General features: G+C 41.4%; 2 protein-coding genes across 29 annotated transcripts in view; both read left to right on the top strand.

The window, feature by feature from the left end:
* Positions 1-23,683, top strand: part of scrib (scribble planar cell polarity protein) — a 67,550-nt gene that overhangs the window by 2,785 nt on the left and 41,082 nt on the right. For all 26 annotated transcript variants that reach the window (XR_011604068.1, XM_070995988.1, XM_065865700.2 and 23 more), the window contains exons 3-5: positions 11,158-11,275; positions 21,746-22,328; positions 22,778-23,196. Coding sequence is in view for 25 of the 26 variants with exons in the window: in XM_070995988.1 (XP_070852089.1) it covers positions 11,158-11,275; positions 21,746-22,328; positions 22,778-23,196 (1,120 nt within the window). In the remaining variant the exon portion in view is untranslated. The remainder of the gene's footprint in view (positions 1-11,157; positions 11,276-21,745; positions 22,329-22,777; positions 23,197-23,683) is intronic.
* LOC118878096 (uncharacterized) lies at positions 2,455-6,980 on the top strand. Of its 3 annotated transcripts, none has more exons than XM_065865708.2 (3): positions 2,738-2,788; positions 3,080-4,902; positions 5,592-6,980. In XM_065865708.2, exon 2 carries the CDS (start codon positions 3,186-3,188, stop codon positions 3,705-3,707), a length of 522 nt encoding a protein of 173 aa, XP_065721780.2. In that variant the 5' UTR covers positions 2,738-2,788; positions 3,080-3,185; the 3' UTR covers positions 3,708-4,902; positions 5,592-6,980. The 3 variants fall into 3 exon arrangements, 2 of the variants coding, with proteins under 2 accessions (XP_065721780.2, XP_036675308.3); XM_036819413.3 differs by lacking the exon at positions 2,738-2,788 and adding an exon at positions 2,856-3,018; XR_011604070.1 differs by lacking the exon at positions 3,080-4,902 and having other exon boundaries at positions 2,455-2,788; positions 5,221-6,980.

The raw sequence follows: 23,683 nt of genomic DNA, 5'->3' as shown, positions 1-23,683 counted from the left end.
CCTGAGATGGCGGAAGTCTTTAATTAATGCGGGGAAATGGGGGGAAAAAGGCGCAGAGCTGAGTGGCTGAGCAGTAGCCTTTTCTTTGACAGTGCAGGGCAGTCATAATGCAGAATGGCTGCATAATTGAATCGGCAATTACGCAACTGCGACGATCAAAGCCCTCCGCCAAAGCAAAAGCATTCTAATTAGTGGCCAAGTGCCCTGATAATGGCCACATAAATTGGGTGTGGTCGCCGGCTCGATATTCCATTTCCAAATAATTCTTCTGCCTGTGGTGAATAATTCTGTCGCGGTTGTTTATTTGGTTTCTGGCCGCGGTCTTCCGCCACGATTGCAGCTGTTGAATAAACAAGTAAACAAGGCAGTCGGACATAAACATTAGTACTATATCTACAGCCATAGCTCGTTGACATAGCAACAAGTTGTGGGCGGGGGAATGGCGGGAGATGCATCTCTGGTTGCAATTCATTTGCGGTCAGCTTTCAGAGTCTTGTGTGCCGGTTTCATTAGGTCTGCTGGAGTTTTCCTATATAGTTTTCCCCCCGGGTTCTCATCGAGCTTCCTTCCCGCTCAGCCGCACTCACTAATGAACTTCTAATGCAAATTCAGACCGCTCTACCTTCCACTTACCGAAGCAGCCACATGTTGCAACCGCAGCAGCAGCAACTACATGTTGCTGCCGGGCAGCAACAGCAACATCGGATCTACAGCAGCAATAGCAACAGCAACTACAATGGTCTAGTCAAGTCTCCCATATAATGATGATGTTCTGCTGCCGAGTTCGTTTGAATGGCGGACCAAATGACAGCGGCGGATGTGATTGTTGCTTCAGTTTAGCTTCTGCTGATGGAATCGCCCGACTCAACTCAACCCTTTTTGTGGACGGGATTGTTGAGAGCGGTACACAATTTCCGCGTTGTCATAGCATCGACGAGTGGGGAGGGTACACCGCAAGAAAGGGGTATTAAATAATGATTGAATGGCTAATAAATAAGAAATCCGCATTCTTGACAGTTATTATAATACCCCAAATGTGGATAAGTTCAGATACAAGAACCCTATTGCGAACTACTAAATCTTATTAAAAAACCATTTCCTTCGGAGATTTTTTGGGGCTTCTGATCTTTTTACTATAGTATAATACATTTAAACCACTTTTTAACAAATAAAAGTTATATAATAATATATCTGTTTCTCTAAAAAATATCTAGCACAGGAAAAACTTGTTGACTTCAAAATAAGTTATATGCTTCATAAAATTTATAGATTAGTTTAATAATTTTTTTTTTTTTTTGATTTTTCATCATTTTGTTTAAATTACAGTCCATACCAATTTCCTTTTATGGTTTTCTTATGTTATATTTATTTTTAGACTATTATCTTTTTCGTAGTGCATTAGAGAACTGTCTCCCTCAATTGAATCGTTGTTAACTCGGCGACAATCTGCCTCAATCTGCGGCCAATCGCTGGCATTCATCAGATGGAGTTGGCTGGCAATTGAATGGGAAAAGGCTATTTTAAATTTAGCATTTTCCGCAATCATTTAATAGGTCCCTGTCTCTCCGTCTCCTCGTCGTTCCTTCTATGCCTCTATATAATTGGTAATTTGCATGATGCAACTGCTCGATTTGGGGCTCTTCATCGCCGAGATACGATACTATAGTGTGTAGTAGAACCTACCCCAAGGAAACGCTGTGGACACAGCGCATAGCAAGAAATTGGCTTCTTGGGGTTAATACTAACCACCCGAGAGCCCACACCCAAACCCATTCACAGTCACAAACGCTGCTGGCCCCATTCATTTGGGCCAATTAGTCACGCTCGGAGATAAGATACCGAGTAATCACCTTATCGCCTGGCATTGCCCCAATGGGCCTGAGGTTCAACCTGCTTAGGAGACCGAACCACCAACCACCTACACCGCCCCCTTTTCGGTTCGCTTTTCTGGCTTTCGCAACCTGAAGCGGAGCAGGTGCCTTTTCTTTTTTCTTTTTTTTTTTTAGAGGGCAGGGGACCGGGGCTCTTGTGAAAACTTAACCGGCAGTCTGGCTATTGAACACACACAAAGAAAAAAAACAGAGAGCCAAGCGGCAATGACATCATTTGGTAGTAATCGCGCGTACCTGACACAGCGAACTCGACAACAGCTACGAAAACAGCCAACAGCCAGCAAGAATCTAAAATGGCGGCCCGCTTTTAGTGAGTTTGGCTAAGTGAATGCTACTCACTACCCGCCGCATAACTTGGCTTTAACACCTGCTGGTTACCCCCAAAAAAATTTACAAAAAAAAGCACCAAACTCTGATTTGGCAACTTTTTGGTTGTCAAAAAAGCTTGGAAGATTTTGGACTGATACTTTATTAATGGTTTGGTGACAGAGCCTACTAAAATATATACTTTACACTATAATTAATTGTTAAATAAAATATTTATGTGTGTAATCACAGAAAATAATATCTTAAAGCATTTCTAAATTTTTTAGCCTAACATGTCATTTTTCCATGAAATTTCATGTGATTTTTATGGTTTTAAAAATCTTTCACAAATCCACTGTAACAAAGTTTACATTTGTGATTGCATTAAAAATGCATAATTAAAGAAGAAGATATTAAAAACAGAAGAAATTTGCTGTTCTATATGTCAAAGTGTCGTTTATTTTCAAATTATTGTAAAAAGTAGGCTGCGACTTCACCGTTTTCCTACTTGCCTATGCTCCGAGTTTTTCATTCTCATTCTAACTGGAGCATTCATACAGAACAGTTCAATTATTTTTTTGTGTTTTAAGGTAATATTTTTTTGGTGTGAGTTTTAACTCAAATGCATTTTCGGTCTCACAATTTACGGTTTACCCCGTGTCCTATTAAAACGATTTGTGAAAAGTAGGCTGTGACTTCACCGTTTCCCTATTTGTCAACGCTACGAGTTTTAAATTTTCATTCTAACTGAAGCATTCGTACAGAACGGTACAATTATATTTTTGTCCATTTGAAAAACATTTTTGTAATATTTTTTTTGGTATGCATTTTTACTCAAACTTATTTTCGGTCCATAAAATAATATTGACGCATTACAATAGATCCTGTCAACGCCAATGATTGCATAGAATCTCTAGTGAGGAAGAAGCCGTCTTCCATTCGGTAATCGAAGTCTGGCAGCGACTACCCAAGTCGAGTGCTCGGACAATGACGACTGCTCTGGGAAGAAGGCCTGCCTGGACGCGAAGTGCATCGATCCCTGTTCCCTGCCCAATGCCTGTGGAGCTCAGGGTCGCGGCTCGGTGCAGAACCCTATTGGAATCTGCTCCTGCGCGGCGGGCAGCACCGGAGATGCCAGGTTGGGATGCGTGCAGCTGGAGTACTGCCAGCAGGATGAACAGTGTGCCCAGGGAAGCATCTGCTCCCACGGCATCTGGAGTGCCCTGTTCCTGTGCCTGCCAGGGAACCTGCAAGTCCAACTCTACCTGCCCCAGTTCCACTTCTTTTCGAATAACATTTGTACCAAGGAGCTGGAGTGCCAATTGGAGGACGAGTGTGTCGAGGATGAAAGCTGTCAGTGATGTCTACGGACGTGCCAAGTGGGAGTCCGTGTGCCTGGGCAGCGCCGCATGTGTCTGGAATGCCGAGAGTGTGGTCCGATCTCCTATGCCTCTGCAAGAAGGGATTCTTCGGAGAAGCCAAGTACGAGTGCAGCAGCGACGACGATGACTGTTCAAATGACCATAGCTGTGACAACCATATGTGAAAGATCGCCTGCCCTCTGCACCAGCAGCAGTACCATTTCATCGACAAACTGACGAAGGAGCCATCTTCCACTGTCTCAACCAAGTCGGCATCCGGGCCCACAACTTTCCCGTAGTGCTTGTTCATCGACACCACCTCAACGATTGTTGTGAAATTCGGACGAGTCCCTATTAACGAGCATTCCTCGTCCTTCGATGTTCTATCCCGGAATCGTTGAGTGAGTGGAAAAGGGGTTTTCCAGAGGGAAAGGTCTTTTCCCACTGGCTCAACGAATCCGGCATAGACCATCCAAGGACGAGGAATCCCCGTTAATAGGGATTCGTTTGAACTGCGAACTATCGAAGTGGTGCCGGTGTCCAAACAGTACCAGGAAGCTGTGGGCCCGTATACCGACTTGGTTGAGCTAGTGGCAGGAGGTTGCTTCGTCAATAGAGTTGCGATCATGGCCTGAGCCCGGCATTTATCCGCAGACACCGAGAAACCATGAACATAATAAATTGATGTAAAACATCCTGAGCTAAATATATAATTATTGCAAAATTAAATTTTATTAAAATATGGGAGAACGCTACAGTAGAGTGATTCGACTACCAGATACTTGTTAAGTAAAGGGAGCGGAAGGGAGATGGAAATAAGCAGCAAAGCGACTTTTTAAAATCAATCTATTTAGTGGTGTTGGCGTTTGTGGGCTTTAAAATGGGCGCGGAAAACTTTTCAATGTCAATCGATGGGTATTGACGAAACCAATACATTTCTGTTTGATTTTGTATTCTAGCACTGTGGGCGCCACAGTTTTGGGCAGTTTGGGGGCGCTAGAGTGGGAGATTCACTTTGCTGAAAGGAACTTGCGCAGCGCGAGAATCTCTAGAACCTAAATGCACTAAATCCTTACACTAGCTAGTTTGTAAAAATCGTCCTCGATGGACCGCAATTTCATAACACTTAATATTCCTGCTCGGAATATATGGATGTGAATCCAGAAAAACAATGTTTTATCCCATGTCCTATTCAATTCCCAAGTGACGTTAATTTTCAAACGATTTGTGAAAAGTAGGCTGCGACTTCACCGTTTCCTACTTGCCTATGCTACGAGTTTTTCATTCTCATTTTAACTGAAGCACTCGTACAGAACAGTTCAATATTATTTTTGTGTTTTAAGGTAAAAAAAAGTTTCAAGAAATTTTTTGTAGAATTTATTTTCGTGTTAATCTTTACTGAAATATATTTTTGTTCTCACACTTTCTAATTAACGCGTTACTATATGTTTCTTAATACTTAATATTCCTGCTTTGAGTATATGGATGCGGATCCAGAAAAACATGTCCTATTCAATTAGTTAGTTTTCAAACGATTCGTGAAAAGTAGGCTGTGACTTCACCGTTTCCCTATTTGCCTACGCTCCGAGTTTTTATTCTCATTCTAACTGGAGCATTCATACAGAACAGAAGAAAAATATAATTGTTTTTTGTGTTTTAAGGTAATATTTTTTTGGTGTGAATTTTTACTCAAATGTATTTTCGGACTCACAATTTCTAATTGTCGCGTTACTATGTTTCTTAATACTTAATATTCCTGCTGAGTATATGGATGCGGATCCAGAAAAACAATGTTTTACCCCGTGTCCTATTCAAACGATTTGTGAAAAGTAGGCTGTGACTTAACCGTTTCCCTATTTGCCTATGCTAGGAGTTTTTCATTCTCATTCTAACTGAAGCATTCGTACAGAACAGTTCAATTATATTGTGTTTTAAGGTTCCTAGAAATTTGTTGTATTATTTTTTTGTGTCAATTTGTATGGCAATATATTTTCGATTTCACAATTTCTAATTGACGCGTTACTATATGTAGATCCTGTCAACGCCAATCATTGGATAGTCTCTATTGAGGAAGACCCCTTTTTCGCTGACTCATCGATGTCGGGCAGAAAATATTCAAGATGGTACTCCTAGCTGTTGGAAGGGCATCGTTCGCAACTCTGGCGAATCGCCATTGACGAAGAAACCCCTTCTCCATTGGCCATTCAAGAAGATACTTCGTACCTGACGGACGTCCGAAATTTCAAAGAATTTTGATGAAGACCTTATGCCTGCTCATCGGCGCCGGCCAGCGTCTATCCAAGGAGTGACTCTGCCTAGCTGTTCGAAGGACATCGCAACTCGGGCGAATCCCTATTGACGAAGAAAGCTCTTTCGGGCAGCGACCATCCACGGAGTGAATACTTCTTGCTGCTCGGCGGACATCCGAAATTCTAAAGAATATTGAAGAAGCACTGTTCTGCCGGCTCATCGGCGTCTGCCAGCGTCTATCCAAGGCGTGACTCCTTGATGCTCTATGGACATCCACAATTCTAGAAAATCTGTATTGACGAAGAAGCCCATTCAAGGAGGAACCTCATCCTTTCTGCTCGGCGCACATCATCTGCAATTTTTAAAGAACTTGGGTGAAGAAGCCCTCTTTTGCCGGCTTATCGAAGACGGGCAGCGTCCTTGCTGCTCGTCATGAATTGTCCAAGCACCGATCGTCGAGGTGTCGACTGCTGTACCAATGGTGGTAAAGGAAGCACTACTGCGGTATTTCAAAGTGTTTCTGAACGCATTAGATGCTTTAGTGGCGGATAAATAGTGTGTGCGCAAGCAAACTGTTTCGGACCCTGCCGGGACAGAATATACCTGGAAAGCGAGCTTCAGGGGAGTTGAAAACGGAGAAACTGTGACCTAAGTCGACGCTAGGAGCGTGAAGTGTTTGAAGAGAAGGGGTTATGTGATCAAATTCTGGAAACTGAAGGCCGACTTCTTGCCCGCGTTCTAGTCATCCAGAATGTGGGCGAGAAGTCGACCTTTAGTTTTCACAACGTGAATTTGATTACAGAATATTTTCTCTTCAGGCTCTTCATGCTCCTAGCGTCGATTTACTAAACAGTTTCCCTGTTCTCTACTTCGCTGAAGTCCACTTTCCAATTATATTCTGTCCAGGCAGGGTATGAAACGGTTTCCTTGGCCGCACACTATTTATCCACCATTAAACCATCAAATACGTTCGGAAACACTTTAAAATACCGCCGAAGTGCTTCTTTTACCAACAGTGGTACCGCAGGAACCACCTCGACTATCGGTGTGCGGTCAATATCTGACGTGCAGCATGACGGAGTAACTCCTTGGTCTGGAATTCGAGAGCTACGACTACCGGATTCCCGTTACTCGGTCAACCAACTTATAAATAAACAAATCTTACATTTTATCTACTCTTAATTTCTATATTTTACTCTTCCTGCGCTGCGCAAGAATCTCTAGAATCCGCTTGCTTAATCCCAACATTTGCTTTTATAGTTTCCAAGATCACAGCGTTCATACGGACAGACGGACAAGGCTAGTGATCCTGATCAAGAATATATATACCTTAAAGGGTCTGAAAGGCTTCCTCCAAAATCTACTGTACTTTCCCCGAATACAATATACCCTTTACGCTACGAGTAAGGGGTGTAATATAAATTATCAATAGATAAAAAGCTCAGTTAATTGTATGCAACTGTTAAAAAGATGAGAGCATATAAATAAAGCTAAGTAAAGCCCCTTTAAAACTCGTCAATTTGTGATGCTTTAAACAAACCTAATAACAGTTTTCAAGCACCTCTATAACCTCGAGACGAACTGTACTTCACTTGTGGAATTTTTCATTCGATTTGTTTTGAGTTTTTCATTTCGTTTTCGTTACACATCGCATTCCCCATCGCTTACCACTTTTATTCTAGCCACTACTGACTGAGCTTGTGCAAACCGGTTTGCCTATAAATAAATAAATGTTTTCCACTTAATTGTTTGTGAATGCTTTTGTGCCCAACTACTGAGAGCATTTTGTTTGCAGCTGTTTAAAATGTTGTTTAGCCAAAATAATGCATTCTTAGACGGAGATTCGGCAAAGATGCAACCGAGATTTATGGCGTTTGATATGGTCATTGCGTTGCAGTTTCTATTTATTTGCATCTAAAAAAGATACTAAATTTCCCAAGCAGCTGTTTGGGAAACGAGGAGCGGTTAAGTGCTTTTCCGCTGACTAGCAGTTGTATCTTTTATTTTTTTTATCCGGTGGCTGCATCGTCTGCAGGCGGCCATAAAGAAAGTCGTTGGCTGGCTTGTTGGCCTGTTGGCATTGGCATGACAAATGCATCGGGGCTCACACAAACAAACAAACAAACAAACACTCACTGCACTTGGGGGCTGCAAATGTTGGATAGAAAAATGAAGATGTACAGATTGGAACAGGCGCCCAGATACACAAAGGCAGACACTACTGTGATTCCAAAATCCCCGATTCCGATTCCTTCTGCGGATGCCACTGGAGAAGCTCGCTAGCTCGTGTCTTGTTTGTTCGACGATTACACATATTTGTATATTTTTCGACTCCTCTGTTGCTGTTGCAGTGGCAAAGGCACCGGCAGCCATTTGTATCTACTTACAGAGAGAAAAATTGGGGGATTTAATAAAGATTTTAGGGGCTTATATTTAATTTTGCATTTAATCTTTTTAAGTATGTTCCGTTTATACAAGGTTTATATTAAAGAACAATATACAAGTAAATTATTCAATGCTAAAACAAATTAAACAAACATTTTAAAAGTTAGCAGTGTGTGTTGAACCCGGAATATTCGCTTTATACCCTAGTCGTTTACTCCAAATTCAGTTGAGGTGATAAAATAACAATGTTTTCAAGGCATTGCATTAAAAAAAAAAATCAAAAAGAATTCAAAATAAAATATTTAAAAAAAAAAAATTGCTTTTAACCTCAGTGTCCTTAAGGCCGTATACTTAGTCTCTTTCTAATATTATTATGTATTCAAAAGGCTTTAAAAATGTTGATTTTTTTTTAAAGATATTTTTCTCTGTGTATTTGTATCTCCATTGCGGCGTGAAGTACTAAACGTAGTCGCAGTCTTCAGTTCCAGCTCTGCACATAATCGCCGTTGGCCGTCTGTCTGCGCTGTCTGTTCTCTGTTTTTCTGTGTTGTTGGCTGTTCTAGCTCAGCTGGTTTCGGCGGCTGTAGATGCGTCCGTTGAGATATATATCCGTGCCGAAAAATGTATCTAGAACCCGTTTTCGTGGCGATTGTGCTGCGTTTTCTGGGCGCCTAGTCATTTGCAACATGCACACACCACTCGGCAACTGCGACTATATGTTTTATATGGCTAGATGGCTATATGTCTGTACGTGCGTACATCCCCCCGTTTTTGTGAACAGTGTGTGAGTGGGCCAGATACATTTGGCTTTTCAGATTACACTTGCAGATACACTGGGGCACATTAAAAAATTGCTGGCGGGCAGCGAAGCGCACATTTCCATAAACCCCCGTCGAAACGACGTACTATACACAGGTCATGGTTCAGTGCAGTTGCACTGGATTTGCTGTGGATACTGGACGTTGGAATCCGGAAAATGGAATCCAGATCTATTAGGTTGGCTTTTAGGCAGCGCAAATTGGTTTTCCCGACCAGGCTTTTAACAATGCCAAATTGAATTGTTTTATATACGTCGTCTATTCGGGGAGATAAAGTGCCCGATGGCCGGGCCAGAAATCGAATTATGCACATGATGTGATGCAGCTCAAACAGCCAGCAACTTGTCTGCGTTGTCTGTGATGCAACCTCGAACTGTTGGCCTGGCCAAAAGCGAGCAGCAGCTACTGCCACTTGCTGTGCGCCTGCTCCGACTAGATACAATAGTAAAAGTGTGCTGCCGAGTGAGTGAGTCTACAGTATATCTATATATCTACCAGACAAACTGGTAGTGCTCCCCCCAGTTGGTACTCTGTACTCAGTACTCATGGCTATATATGCCGGCCGGCAGACCGACCGGCCGGTAATTTATGGCCAAGATACATACAACAAGCCCGAGTTGCAGCGTGGGCTTTTGTTGCTTGGTTGGGTGGCAAAAAAAATGGGAGGGGATGGGGGTAGCACTTGGCGAAAAGTTTACAATTCGCATTCATTTTTATTGTCGTCATGCCTTGTCCTCGTTTTTGTCTCTCGGCCATTCCATTCTGTTGCCCCTTTTTGTGGGCCATTTTCATATGCAAGTTACGTTTCTTTTTTTTTTTTGCCAGCCTGCCTGCCTGTCTTCCTGAATTTTTCCTACATTTTTTTTTGTCGCTGACAGTGGCAACTTTTTGACGCATGATTTGTTGAAAGGCTTTTCGCTTTTCGCTTTTTCCCTGCATAAATAGCAAACGGAATCTGGCCATTGTAGGTGGCCAAAAGCAATGCAGCTGACACTGATGGAGCCTAAGCCGCTTTGTCTTTAAAATAAAAGCCCCTTGTTCTTGTGCTTTGTTGCAATGCCCAGTGGTTTTTCTGACATTGAGTTTTCTTTCCAGCTTGAGGTACACACTTTAAATACCTAGCATAATTACTGTGTGATTATTATAAGTTTTTATTGCTTGAAAATGGTAGTGTTTTTATAAATAGACAGTGATAAAAGCGAGCCTCATTGAATCCCCACTCAACCTTATCAAAATTATTTCAATATAGCTTACTTTCTCACCTTTTCATAAGAGGTTAATGCAATATTTATTTCCTAGGCCTCACGTTCATTCAAATCATTTTGGTGGATATGAAAATGAATTTATGGTCTGCCGTTCCCAAAATAAATTCCTTTCGATTTGTATGACCATAAATGCCCAAAAGCTAGTGTGTCTTGGCCGAGGTGCGGAATTCGCTTGTTCAGTGCCCCAAAAAACTGGGTCAACAACTCCCAGGCACTTGGCCACTTCTATTGTCATGTGGGGCAAACAAAGAAAATAACAAAAAGTACAGGAAAATATAGAAAGAATTTAATAAACTTTACGGCCACAACTACGAATTATTTTCATTATTCTGGGTGCTCTGTTGGCGACCGCTCTTTTGGGTTGGCCCCGAGTTAAGAACCCCGTATTCCAAACAACAATGGCCGATAAAAATCGCGCTGGCAGAACAACAAAAGCAGCGGCTGTTAACCTTGAGGTCTATGACTCAGTAAAGTCGGTGGGGGGCGCAACTTTCTTTCCCAAAGAGAGATGAGTAGGTACTACTCCACATTGCAGGAAGGTCAGGGTATGGGTATTTGGTCTTCCCTTCACTTTGGAAAGTCCGCGTGGAGTGCCAACATAATTTATTTCGAAATTCGAATCGAAGTCGTGATTTTCATAAATGAATTGTTGGCGACATGTCTATCTGTCTGGGTCGAAAGGAAAGCTGGCGAGGATTCTAATGGTAAACTGACTGTTTGGACGGGTCACGGCACTAACAAATGACAACCCCTCGAAGATTTATGACCACGAAAACGAACTAACTGAGTTGCAATCCTGCAATCCTACAATCCCCTGGCTTTTGTCTACCGAGTCGTGCTGAGGTCTAAATCTTGTGTTTCTTCTCTTTCGTGCTTGCAGAATTTCTTCAGATTGCATCGCCTGAGAAAGCTGGGACTGAGTGACAACGAAATTGGCCGCCTGCCGCCGGATATACAAAACTTTGAAAATCTCGTCGAGCTAGATGTTTCACGCAATGGTAAGTCTTCCAAAAAAAAAAAAAATAATAATACCCATAAACATGCAACAAGTGCCCATGATGCTCTAAGTGACATTGATGGACCCTGGCTTTGGTTATTTTCGGTGAGACATTAGGATAGACATTGATTGAATGACGGAATGAGGCAGGCTTCGATATACATAAATCCGTCGAGTGCCACACGAAATGCAACACTGATGTGGCAACAATTGCATATGATAATTGCATCTGTGTCATTGATTGGCCTGGGTTTATGCAGATAAAAACCATATCTGCGGTTGGAATTGATGAGCCTGCAACTGAATCAGCATATCAAATGACGCATTCAGCTTTCACCCACGTTGTGGGCAGGAATATCAACCTAATTAGCGAAATGCCGAGCTGTCAACCTACGTGGTTATTGAGTTTTTACTAATTGCACTTCTTGCACACAATTTCAAATGTAATCCCGGCTTATTTACAAGAGATTAAAATATTAAAAAGCAATTATAATTCCCTCCTACTTAAAACTGGACTAGTTCATCTAGATAAAATATTAAAACTCTTTAAAGAGTTACAAAATCACTAGAAGAGATACTTTACTAAATAGATCTTTAAGCCATTAAATCTATTTTAATGACTACCCATTAAAGTTGAAAAACCCCCTAACTTTGATCATCTAATACCTTTCTTAGTCATCTATTCACTTCCCTCGACAGCATTGTTCTGGTTTTCCATTAAAAGTGCTCTTCCTGCGCTTTTATCTTGTTAAATTGCTCTGTATTACAGACTTTCAACGACTTTAAACTCAATTTAAGTGCAAACAATTGCATTGTCTTATCTCTCTTGGCGCATGCAACATCCGTATTGCCGCTGCTCTTTTCATGTTTTCCTACAAGTTGTTCCTCAAACAAAGAATATGCAGCTGGGTTTTTAATAACTTTTCCCGAGCGAAACTTCTGTACAGCCCGTATAGATACGCACAACCACCGACTCAATCAGCGGCATACCATAAACCCCCCCTCCCCCACATATATGCATTTTCCGCTCAAGCGAGCATAAATCCGTAAACAGAAACCCGTAATTGGAGTCAAGTGCAGCTCTTCAAGCCAAGCCGCCCATACATATCATAATAAATGGAAACAAAATATATACATATACAGAAAATAACTTGGATAAGTAAATCAACTGCAGGGGAAGCAATGGCACATACCCGCCGCTTTAAAACCCAAACCCCTGCACTTGACAATATCCATGGCAACAACACAATTGCTTACGAATACCGAATCGCCCATTCATTCACAGCCCCTGAAATTATCGACAGTGACGTCGATATGATGGCGCTTCCCATTTCCGTCCAAAGGTTTCGGTTTCACTTGGTCGCAAATCGAAAATCAGCAACTTTGCGGGGCTATCGCATAAATACACAGTGAAAAATGTAATGGAAACAACGATTTTTTAAGTATTATTTATTGGAATGAAGTTATAATGCTTTTAATAATATTCTGATCCCATGAAACTTGCAGTTTTTTAATAAAATGATAGTATGCTCATACTTTCCTTTCATTCTTTACAAACTAAATGGATTGATTTTATAAAGGCATTTTAGTAAAGACAATATATTAATCTCTTTTTCTTTGGATTGCTAATCTTCTTAAAAACAGGCCTTAAAACTTCAATATAAAAAACCGAGGGAATTTTGTTAAATCGTTTTTAAAAAAAATGTTGATATTTTTCACTAAGAAAAGCCTGGTTAAAGTTTTTTCAAAACATGGACTTATTAGCAATCCGAAAATAAGATGTCTCAACAGATCAGCTATTTAAGTTTTAAGTTAGTTATATTACCCAGTGTATTTGCAGTTGCGTAAACCTTTTGTGTGGGTTATACATTTTGCCTTCTGGCCATTTAACCATGTTGACTGCACTCATTACCTGAATTTTCGCTGATTTCAATATGACTTTGGCGGGTCGTGTTTGGGTTACTACTATACAGCTTGTTGTTTTGCTGATTATGCAGTTTAGTGTCGGCAGTTTGCCGCTTATACACATGACCCACAAATGACCAGAAAACTTACAGCTTATGGCCAAGTGAATGGGTCCGAGGTGGTTTTCGTTTTTCGGTTTTCAGTTTGCAGTCTGCCATTTGCCGTTGAAATCTGAGCTGGATTTTCCTGGCTCTCTGGGTGAAAGGCCGCCCACGTTAGCCTCGGCCGAGATTATCCGCCTGGCAGGAATCGGTGATTAATGGTCGTTAAAGCGCGATAAGTCGATCAGCGAAATATTAAAAGATCTCCTAAGAGCGTCTGATGTGCTTTCTATTTACCAAAGAGTCTGTGTGCTTTATGTGTGGGTGGCTTTAACTTCTCGCCTTCGGTAAAAGCCTTTCACATTCAATTCCTGCAGTGCTCGAGTGCACATTTTATTGAACCCGCTGGGCGCGAAACCATATTGTATATGTACATATATATAGCACAGGTGCTGTAAAAGTTCGCAAACCTTTCTATGTAATTTCCCATACACATTTTCTTATTGCCAACCGCAGGGAAATTGTAATTCTCAGGTGTGTGTGGGAGTTGCAGTTTTTATTTATTTATTTTTCTGCACTTTTATGCTGGCTCAAATTAGCCAGCTCGATTTGGTATTCGCCTGCAGTTTGCCTTGCCACAACAATGGACGTTCATGCCGCAAATTTTGCAAGTGCAACAAAAGCTACAACAGCTGCCACAACAACAACACAACACTCTCGACCGACTGCACTTGACAATTGAATTTTGTACGCGACACAAGCATTGTGCATTTTTGCCACCCGCGCCTGTTTTCCTGCATTTTGTATGCACTGCAAGCGGCGGCTATAATAACAATTCTAATAAAAACACAAATTCCCCTAGCTCTAGTGGATTGTTGTGGGTGTACGAAGTGTTTGCGCTTGTGGGTGCGTCTATATGTGGGCACAGCTGAGGTCAAGGCAATAGCAGCTGTATACTGTCGAGAAGGTAATAAAGTGGGTCATATATTAAAATACCTATGTTCTACTTTGGACACATGGTATACAAGTAAAATTCTATAATTCTATTCTATCTTCAAGATATTGGAAATTGGTAGGATATCTTACAAAATATAATAATAGTTATCGATACATGGAATATTTTTTTAATATGTTCCCAAGAGTTCGGAACCGAATCATAAATAATTCTGTTGTTATCAATTTTCTTTTCTATGTTCAAATATATTTCATAATCCTTCCAAAAAACTAATAATGTTGCTTGTTCATAGTTATTTATCGATATGTAAAATCGAAATTAATCGAAGTCATATAAGCCTTGTATTTTCAAGTTTAAATGCTCAATAAGGTATATAACAGTCAATAAAGTTAATCTTCCCAACACGTCTTAGCAATCACACATTGAGAATGGTGATTAATCTAATCACCTGAATCGATTGCCTTCAAGTTCAAGACCTAATGCTATAAATTTGACCGCCACTGTGCCTTCAAGTACAGGTGTCATTGTTAGTCGTCGCTAGTTTTGCACGTAAATCATTATGACAAGTTGACCCGCTTACCAAACGTAAGCCAAAAGGGCTCAGTCGACGTCGCTGCTGGCTGAAATACTTTTTTTTTACTTTTCACAAACTGCTAATTGTTTGTTTATTTGCTTATTGCGTTTTCTATTTCCACACTATATATATCTGCCATATATTTTCGCATTTCGCTTCCATTGCAGTTTTGCCGTTTATAGAGAAGTTTTTTTCCTGCCGTGTTTTGTTTATTAAATAACAAAAATTTATGTTTTTTCAAAGGCGCTGCCGTTGCCAAGCCGAGACTATTTGTACGATTGCGTTGTTTTTGGTTAGCAGCAAAAATAAACAATAGAATTGTGAGAATTTGTCGCTGGGCCCTAATTTTGGGAATGGAATGCCAACCTGATTGGATTTCAGTGTGACGAGGCGTAAAGATTGTACAATCTGAAAAATGGAGGCTCGGGTGGTTCGTAGGGGAGTGCTTAAATATTAGTTGTGCATTTTCCAGATTTATCCAGCTGGAATTTCACTTCAATATTTGTTTTCTACTTAGTTATTAGAGTGGAAAGTCTGACTCTGTGCCCGCTTTTAATCAGCGTCTGTTGTCAACTTTGCAGCTTTTCTGGTAGCTAAATGTACTACAGCTTGCCCAAAGCTGATTGAAAACTATTGGAGAAATGTCCGATCGCCGAGGGCCACCAACTCAAACTCAATTAAATGCTATTTGAAAGTCATGCCCTTAGGCCCTGTATGACACTTGTTTCCCCTTTCTTTCTCTTGTGGGGCAAAATGTGTGTCATCTTTTCCTGCTGATGTTTTCTTCGCTGCATGTTGCAATCGAGGCGTCAACTGGGTCAAAGTTAAAGTGCGCGCAAAATAAAAAAAAAAACGAAAAAAATATACAAAATAAAAAACAAATCGCGGCGCCTCTGTTCGAGTGGCGTGCTCATTTTGTTGTTCTTGGAGAATGTCGGAGCTTGGGTCCCCAGGTCCCAAGTGCAGTCACTTTCACACACAGTATGGGTATGGGTACAAGTAGGAGAAAAATAAGCCGGAGACGACCCTCGACAAGGCATCAAAAGAACTTAGTACAGTCAGAAAAATGTAGTTCCAATAATTAGGGAATCATGAAAAAGCGATTTCTTAAAGTTCCCGTGTTTTCTTTCCATGCAGTAGATCCTTATAACTGTGAAAAAATCTATTTAAATTTTTGTTCATTAAAGTATACTAAAATTTTATTGAAGTATAACTGAACTTACTTAAAATAGATTAACTAATATTTCAAGATAGTACAGTAAATAAAGTATTATAGATATTCACTGTAGGTATCAATAATTTATTATTTTTGATTTCAAACCAAATTACATACAACAAAGTTTACGAGAATATTTATACGTATAAATCTATATCGCTTTTATTTTTAATGTGCAACATAGAACTGGAGGTTCTTAAACTTTCAAGGGCGACTGTTTAGTAATTTTTCTCTCTCTGCAGGGTGAAAGAATTAGTAATACCGAGAAGTGGTGAAAGAAGAATCGGGGCAGCGAGAACAAAGGCGAAAATCAAAGCTTTGTCGTGGTCTTGGACCAGCAGGCCATTAGCGTCCATGACTTTGTAGGAAGTTCTCCAAACGGCAATTGTTGGCCCAAAGTCAAAGCAAAGCACACCGAACAGAACCGCCAAGTGATGGGAACATTTCAATGTACTCTAAACAAACAAACAAATCGAGGACTGACGGACAAGAAAGAATTGTATAATTAATAGCATTAAACAAAAACTAAATCAAAATGTCAGCGGCGAAAGATCAGCGCAAATTGAAAAATCATTTATTCTCACATTGGGTAATTTTATTCCGTACTGCCGGATTTCTGCTACACACACATCTCATTCCCATGCCGATTTCTATATATATTTTCGATCTCGTCGATCTCTGGAGCCCATTGACGTCACTCGGGGGATGAGCAATTAAAAACTACTCGAGCAGCAGGCAGCAAATCCAACGAGCTTGTACAAACAACAAATCAAAAGTGAATCCTCTCGACTTGGCAACAGCGATCGGCCGACGGTATTGAGTTGGCCAAAAGAATAAAACAACAAACATAAATGTGGCAAACAAATCGGTAGCGCGTGTGAAAATTGTTTCGACTTTTCAGAAATGCATTTTGATGTTTGCCAAAGCCATACAGCTTTTTTGTGCATGGATTAATCTGGCAATTAGTTAATGGGCAGCTTGGTCAAAATGCTTTAATAATGGCCAAAACCAATAAAGCTTATCTCTACTTGTTTAACAAATGGGATTTTAATGCATTACATTTACGGATTTATCTGGCCTGCATATGAAGATTAACTATAGGTGTTCAACAAAGGGATTATCATGCACTTATTGCAGCGATTAAACCATCAATTAGTTAATTAAAATGAAAGTTACGGAGTGGCGCAGGTGGGCAAAGGTTATGGCTGGATTTTGATTAAATGAGAAGACCGGAAAATTGATTACTTGTCCTTGGGAAAGGTAAACCCTCTTTGGCGGAGGCTTAAAATGTCAATTGCAGGTGTGTACTCGGCTGGGAAGTGACTGTTTTTCGGGCGGACGCATCTGTGTTCGTCTTGTCAGGGGCTTTTCCTAAACCTGTTGCCTGCCTAACGAGCGTGAAACAGTCATTAAATCTACCCTCCCAGCCAACCACCCACTGCAAAATGGCCTGAGGCTCTTTGTTTGCCTGCTAATTGAATCTGAATTAAAAGGCTTAGTCAAATACACTTCATATGCGCTCGTTAATTCGGTTTTAATGCACTCTTAAAGCACCTGTTGCGCTTTAATCAGCGCTGTCATCATCATCATTATAGTCGCATCTTTCGTTCGCCACAATTAAGAGTCATTTACTTATCACAATCTGGGCAGCAGCAGCCCCTTACCTTTCTTTTCATCCCGTCTCAGCCGAGCTTAGCTCAGTGCAATTCAGCTTCTGCAGCCGATGTGGCAAGCATCCCGGGGTGCCGTCAGTGTTGCAAACTGGCTATTACAAAGGTTTAGCTTGGAAAATCCTTCTAAAAAAATATATAGATAGTAGCTAAAAAATAAATTAAAATATTCCTTATATTATTTAAATAAATGAGTTGTCATTTTGATTTTATCCTTTTCTCTGTTTCGGAGAGTTTGAAACATTGCTTCTCGCTCTTACCCAGAGTTGTTTTGGGCACGAACTCTCTCTCTTTTTCGATGTGAGAGAATTTTCGGAGAGAGGAAATCAAAGAAACACCATTTTTCACTTTCAATTTAACAATCTAACTCATACCTTAAAATGAAACATAATATGTTTACTATGGGAAAATCAAATTAAAATCTAACATTCTTGTTCTTTATGAAGAAGCTCTTTCTTGCCTTTTTTAGGTTAATTTAAATTTAAAGCTACATTTTATTTCAGTTGATTAAAATCTTAAACCATTAAACATTTTTTAAATTGGAAATTTGGTTTCCTAACTGATAAAGCTGCAGTCTTTATTGGATTCAAGGCACAATAATTTCAAAATGACACCCTAAACTAGCCAATTGGGACTATTAAATGGCTGAAAAGGCAGCACAGAAATACAAGCCATAGCTTCAACCTTGTTGCTGCCACTAAAGAAGACGCTCAGGTTGAACGAGCAATGTGGTGGCGGAAAGCCATTTTCCCTGTTGGCGCTTAGGGATTTGCTCTCAACAATGGCAGCCGTAAAATTGCAGGGACGTCGGGTTGTCAGGATGGCGATGATGATGACAGCAAGGACTTGCCCCAACAGCAGTCCTGAAACCTTTTCATCATTTTGGATGCGGGTGCAATAAGCGAAATGGCAACGTGCCATGGCAACTCATAACGGATGCCGAGTGCTGGGGATTAAAACGTAACCATCGAGCCATTGAATCGGGATTCCACTTTTTCCCAATGATGATGCAAGGCGAATTGAAAAGCCCCATCCCACATCCCCATCCCCTCCTTAATTTTCCTTTTTGTTCCGCTCTCCACTTTGCAGCTTGTGAAATATGCATCCTCGACATCGTCTTCATTAAGTGCAGTTCGCATTGGGGAAGATGCAGTATGGTGGATGGATGTGTGATGTGACCTCGATCGCATATGCCTATACCTATACCACCCACTTTTCCGTCTGGGTCGCCTTGATGGACTGATATACTGACAAATCATTTCTCATTTAACACAGGCGTCAGAGCAGCGTGCTCTTAAAATTTTTCTTCGTTCAATGACATTGAAAAGAATTTTCATATGTGTTTTTCCCAGACTCCCCTCGCTTTTCTTCCCCAACCACGCCCCCTTTGGCGATGTCGTCGTTGTTTGCTGACGTTTCGCTTGGTTTGTTTTATTTTCGATGGTCTGAGTTGCTCTTTTTTTTTATTTTTTGGCACAGTTCTTCTTCATTGATCTTGTCTGGTTGGTGAAATTTATAAGCGCTATAAAGCGAGGGGAAAAAGAATCGCTACCGCATTGTTCCCGATTGTGGAGCTATTTTTGGACAGCGCAAAAATATGATAAACAAATTAAATACATTTCTGGGGCATTTTCCGTTTCTTTGAAGGGCACCGCGCCTTTATTGCATAATTGCACAAATTGATTACAATTCCGGGCGTTTCTATTTTTTTTCCTCTCTAACTGTGCACGGCACGCCCATCATTTCCTCTAATTTCCCGTCTCCAAATGGGTTTCCAAATGTTACGGGCCCAACTGCCCCAATTTTCTATATGGGCTGTGAGTGCGAGTGTGTGTTAAAGGTCAACGAATTGTTTGTCACCGCCGTTCATCTAATGACCGCCAACTGTGCCGCACAGCTGAGCATCTTGTGCTGTGTTTTGTGTGTGGCTGCCATATGTTTCCAATTGCCCCAGTGTGGATGGATTTTCTCAGGGCTCTGAGTTCTGGGCTCTGGGTTTTCTGGGTGGTAAAATGAGAAAGAAAAGCGCCTTGCTGCGTCCATTTGTCTGCAACTGGCGGGATCCAATTTTGAGTGTTTTGCTTGACGGATTGACGGATGTGTGCGGCTGCGGCTGTTTTTGCTGCAAAAGCTTTTAGGCCCTCTAAAGTTCAAAGAGCACGAGCAGCTGGCCAAGGATCGTAATGCAATGTGGCTAAGACAGTTGTACCTAACTAACTCAGATTTTTTTTTTGTTTAATATTGGTTATAGTTCTAAATTTTGGGGTCAATGTATTGTGAAAAAAGCAACTACAATATAAACATATATTTATTTTTAGTTTATTTTTGTTTTTTATTATTTTTTTATTATTATTTTTATTTTATTATATTTTATTTTTTTTTTTATATCAAATAAAATATCTTTTAGCTTTAAAATAAATCTAGATCATTGTGTATTACAATTTTTTTGACAAAGTAAATTTTATTTTCATTTATATATAAATCTATTCACTCGAAACTGAGTGTCAATGCATAGCGAAATCCACATAAATGACTAACAATTTCTTATCATCAACTTTATATAAGTGTAAATTTATTTGCTAAGGTATATTAAAGTTCCCCAAGGGCTATCAATAAAATAAAAAAAATGGACGAACCTGTTTAAAAACAATAATTTTTAAAGGACAATTTTGTTTAACAAAAAAGACAGTGACAGGCAAACAAGGTCTGATACTTCACTATAAACTTGGATATTTCATACCTACATACCTAAAATTAACATTCATTCATGCAACTTTAAAATATCTAGCCCTAAACATTTTCTTTAAGGCCCAGCTGGTGTTGCAAGTTGTTCAGTTTCAACTGTAGCACGAGTATCTATAATTGGCCAGCGCGCTCAAGGCCATGAGCAAGGCCTGCCTCGGCACACAATGCAGCGCAATGTCAGGCTGCAGAAACATGAAAATAAATGTCAGTTTATATTTTTATATAATTTTAATTAAAGGCTGCTGCAGCAGCAGTGTGGCTGGCAATGTGGCAGTGTGGCAATGCAGTTGCAAATAAATAGCTTATCGGCAACCTGCCACAACTGGTGACATTCCCAGCGAAAAGCGGGGGTCTATGACTGGCCACATCCGGCGATTGCCAGGAGGCCACAGCCTCGTCCATTGTTGTGCCACACAACTCGAGCATGTCCTGCCGGCAGGACACATTCCCCCCCTTGTTTCCTGGCTGCCCCATCGGGAGGCGGGTTCGCTCTGGTCCCACGTGTCGTATTAGTTGGATTGAATGTGGACACATGGGGCAAGTCACCCCGCGTTGACCGATGACGATGTTTCGATGTTTTCCGAGGGGCGGATGGGCGTACAAGTGTTCAACCGCCCCTCTCCTCATGTATCTGGGTCAATTTAAACAGTGTGCGGAAAAGGCTTGAGGCCATTTCCCCACCCACTCCCACTGCCACCTGTCGTTTTGCTTTGGCTGCCAGTTTTGTGGTTTTCTGTACGAGGCTCTCGTGGAAAAGCTTCTGTGGGCGTGCTGGCAAACAGCGCACATACACAAGCGCAAACACTCTGTTTTCCCCATTTTCCCGGGTCCTTTGCGTGCGCATTTCCGCTTTGGCAGCTCGAAATTTATTCGATCAACAAGTTTCGTTTGTCGTTTTACGCTTCGTCTCGCTCTATCAGACCGGGCGAAACGAGTAATAATAAAGAAAGCCTTGGCTGTAAGGTGTAAACCCAGCCAAAGTCGATAGTTTTACCAAGGTTTATTCCCCCAAAACTTGGTCTTTAAAATTTAAAATCTGAATTGATAGACAATGACAAGGCCATATGCGGAAGTCTCTGGCTCGATGGGTCTCATGGAATATTTATAGCAGATTTATTAATATATTAACGCGGCCCTTTGGAGCAATTCATGCGTAAGCAAGTCAATCAGCCGAGCAGATAGAAATGTGTAACCCGATAACCTAGCCAACGAGCTTGGGGCTTTGGCTCCGGCTCTGGCCCATTGAAAAGCCATAACACAGCAATCAGTAAACAATATGTTTTCGCTCTGTTCATCATTTTCCAGATATACCCGACATTCCCGACGATATCAAGCATCTGCAGAGCCTGCAGGTGGCCGACTTCAGCTCGAATCCGATACCCAAGCTGCCCTCGGGCTTCTCCCAGCTGAAGAACCTGACCGTCCTGGGCCTCAACGACATGTCGCTCACCACATTGCCAGCGGACTTTGGCAGCCTCACCCAGCTGGAGTCGCTGGAGCTACGCGAGAATCTGCTCAAGTACCTGCCCGAGACAATAAGCCAGCTGACGAAGCTGAAGCGCCTGGACCTGGGCGACAACGAGATCGAGGATCTGCCGCCCTACCTGGGCTATCTGCCCGGTCTGCACGAGCTCTGGCTGGACCACAACCAGCTGCAGCGCCTGCCGCCGGAGCTGGGACTCCTGACCAAGTTGACCTACCTCGACGTCTCCGAGAATCGGCTGGAGGAGCTGCCCAACGAGATCAGTGGCCTGGTCAGCCTGACGGACCTGGATCTCGCCCAGAATCTGCTCGAGGCTCTGCCCGATGGCATTGCCAAGCTGAGCAGACTGACCATCCTTAAGTTGGACCAGAATCGATTGCAGCGGCTGAACGATACGCTCGGAAAGTAAGTATTTATTGTTCAAAAGACAACAGAACAGAATATAAAATCTTAAATTGGTTTTTTATATCAGGGTAACTAACTTAAATGCTAAAACTTTACATCTTTACTCTACAATAATCTTATTTTTCATTATCTTACTATTGTTTCGAGTATGAATTGTTTACCATAATTCGTTTATTGATTCATAATTTAAGTAATAACAACCTTTTCAAGCGCTAGAACCATCTGATACATTTTTTGTAATTAATAACCTGCCCACGTTTTCGTGTTCAGACCATAATCTTATCTTATCTTGGTTGTACCACAATATTTGCAAAAACAAAACAAAAATATTTGAGTTAGGAAAATATAAAAATATACACCCAACCCTTTTAAAATATATACGTTTCTTAATAAAAAATTGAATAAAATATTATACCCCATCTAATTAAATTTGTTTTCCCTTTTTATAGCTGCGAGAACATGCAGGAGCTGATCCTCACCGAGAACTTCCTCTCCGAGCTGCCCGCCTCCATTGGCCAGATGACCAAGCTGAGTAACCTGAACGTGGATCGCAATGCGCTGGAGTACCTGCCCCTGGAGATCGGCCAGTGTGCCAATCTGGGGGTGCTCAGTCTGCGGGACAACAAGCTGAAGAAGCTGCCGCCGGAGCTGGGCAACTGCACGGTGCTCCATGTGCTGGATGTGAGCGGGAATCAGTTGCTGTATCTGCCCTACTCCCTGGTCAATCTGCAGCTGAAGGCCGTCTGGCTGTCGGAGAATCAGTCGCAGCCGCTGCTCACCTTCCAGCCGGACGTGGATGCGGAAACCGGGGAGCAGGTGCTGTCCTGCTATCTGCTGCCCCAGCAGGAGTACCAGCCAATTACCCCAGGTGAGTTTCGGATGAGTCAGCTGGGGAGCCGTATAAATTCCCCAGTGCCCCACTGGTTAAAGGTTGCTCCACATTTGGCGCTGTCTGCTCGTGGTGTTCCGAATTTGGCCAAGTTATGTGGCTTTATCAGCACCTGACATAGTTTCCACAAGAACCCCTCCTTCCCCATCCAATCCCCCCCGTATCGTTGTGCAATATCTTCCATCTATGCTCGCATTTTCGCGATAAGATAAACCCCGCAAAGTGAGCAAACATCGCCAACAAAACGAGCCTTATCCAAGTTTTGTACGTTGTGTACTACTACCTTACTGGATGAACAAAAAAATATATACAAAAACTTTGGCAAGACTTATAAATTAAATTTAAATGTTTATAATCCCAGCAAGTTTTCACCTATTTTTGTGAATAAACTATCTTCTAACTGTGCTTCCGGCAAGAGCACCTTTTTCCATAATTATTACTATATGTTCCATACTGATTTCGATTA

Source organism: Drosophila suzukii, chromosome 3 (assembly GCF_043229965.1).
Source record: "Drosophila suzukii chromosome 3, CBGP_Dsuzu_IsoJpt1.0, whole genome shotgun sequence".
NCBI lineage: Eukaryota > Metazoa > Arthropoda > Insecta > Diptera > Drosophilidae > Drosophila > Drosophila suzukii.
Note: the sequence above shows the minus strand (reverse complement) of the source record. Positions and strands in the feature narration are given on the sequence as shown.

Excerpts from the sequence above, each read along its gene's own strand:
- LOC118878096 (XM_065865708.2), top strand. The coding sequence starts at position 3,186 with ATGACGACTGCTCTGGGAAGAAGGCCTGCCTGGACGCGAAGTGCATCG.